Source organism: Glycine max, chromosome 12 (genome assembly GCF_000004515.6).
Source record: "Glycine max cultivar Williams 82 chromosome 12, Glycine_max_v4.0, whole genome shotgun sequence".
Classification (NCBI taxonomy): domain Eukaryota; kingdom Viridiplantae; phylum Streptophyta; class Magnoliopsida; order Fabales; family Fabaceae; genus Glycine; species Glycine max.
Window position 1 is genome coordinate 4,017,821 of NC_038248.2, and position 1,588 is coordinate 4,019,408.

At 48.7% G+C, this 1,588-nt stretch overlaps 1 protein-coding gene across 1 annotated transcript; it reads left to right on the forward strand.

Moving 5' to 3' along the window:
• On the forward strand, positions 1–1,588 carry LOC100804365 (DNA damage-repair/toleration protein DRT100). Its single transcript, XM_003540661.5, has one exon. The coding sequence runs from the start codon at positions 171–173 to the stop codon at positions 1,341–1,343; it is 1,173 nt and encodes a 390-aa protein (XP_003540709.3). The 5' UTR covers positions 1–170; the 3' UTR covers positions 1,344–1,588.

The window sequence follows — 1,588 nt, forward strand, 5'->3', positions numbered from 1 at the left end:
AAGCCAAATAGTGCAGGACTCAATTATTAAATTTAGCTAATGAGCATTCTACGAGTATATTTTTTTAATTACAACAAAACGTTGATACCTAAGGGGCAAAATGGTCAGAAATTTTGAATAAACACTTAACAAGTTGAGTTATAAATTCCCATGTCAGGTCCCTAACTCTCATGCTCATGCATGCACAAATCGGCATCTCCAAATTTTCTCTTTCCGTCTTCTCAAAACCTCCAAACTACAATACAATGGCAAGAGTTTGGCTCACGGCGCCGCTAACGGCGCTGTTACTGTTCGCATTCTCCTCCGCCGTTAGTTCGTGTCCGCCGTCGGACCTGGCGGCGCTGCTGGCCTTCAAATCCGCTGTCCGGGAGTCCAACGGCGGAATATTCAACTCGTGGACCGGCACCGACTGCTGCCGCAACTGGTACGGCGTCTCCTGCGACCGCAACTCTCGCCGCGTCGCCGAGATCAGCCTCCGCGCCGGTCCCGTCTACACCACCTTCGAGAAGCCCTTCCGTCCGGGCTACATGTCCGGTTCCATCTCGCCGGAGATTTGCAAGCTCACGTACCTCTCCAGCATCATCATCACCGACTGGCAGGGAATCTCCGGCGAGATCCCGCGCTGCATCACCTCCCTCTCCTTCCTCCGCATCATCGACCTCACCGGAAACCGAATCTCCGGCACTCTCCCCGCCGACATCGGAAGGCTCCAGTACCTGACTCTGCTCAGCGCCGCCGACAACGTCATCGCCGGCGAAATCCCGCCGTCGCTGACGAGTGTGACCGGTTTGATGTATCTTGACCTCCGTAACAACCAGATCTCCGGGCCCATCCCACAAAGCCTGGGCCGGCTTCAAATGCTGAGCCGTGTCCTTTTAAGCGGGAACCAAATTAGTGGGCCCATTCCGCGCTCATTCTGTGAGATATATCGTCTCGTGGATCTTGACCTCTCTAATAACCGTTTGCTCGGGCCCATCCCTGAAGCCTTGGGCCGAATGAAGGTTCTGTCAACGTTGAAGTTTGATAATAACAGGCTTTCGGGAAGTATACCAGCGAGCCTTTTGGGCTCGGGTATTAGCGAGTTGAACTTGAGCCACAATTATTTGGAGGGTAATATACCTGACTCGTTTGGAGGTACCTCTTATTTCACGTTACTGGACTTATCCTATAATAACCTCAGGGGCCCAATACCCAAATCCATGTCTTCCTCTTCCTACGTTGGGTTTTTGGACTTTAGCCACAACCACCTCTGCGGTCCAATTCCAAGCAGCTACAGTGATGCCGATGCGTCGTCGTTTGATTACAATGATTGCCTCTGTGGGAAGCCACTCAAAGCTTGCTAATTAGTGCTATATTCGATCTATATCAACAACTGATACTCTTTTCTAATCATCGATTAATGTGTTTGTGTGGTCATATTAATTCATATTTTTGTCTGCTTTATTTCGTTTAATTTGTAAAATATAATACTAGTAGAAGGATTAATTTCCTGTCATATCCATGCACGTGCATGCCATGTTAAGATGTGCCTGAATTTGAATTCAACCAAGCCTCAATTATTAACACAGAAGATTTCAGATTTCATTTC

What these genes read in the sequence shown, in the direction of transcription:
- LOC100804365 (XM_003540661.5), top strand. Translation starts at nt 171, where the DNA reads ATGCTCATGCATGCACAAATCGGCATCTCCAAATTTTCTCTTTCCGTC.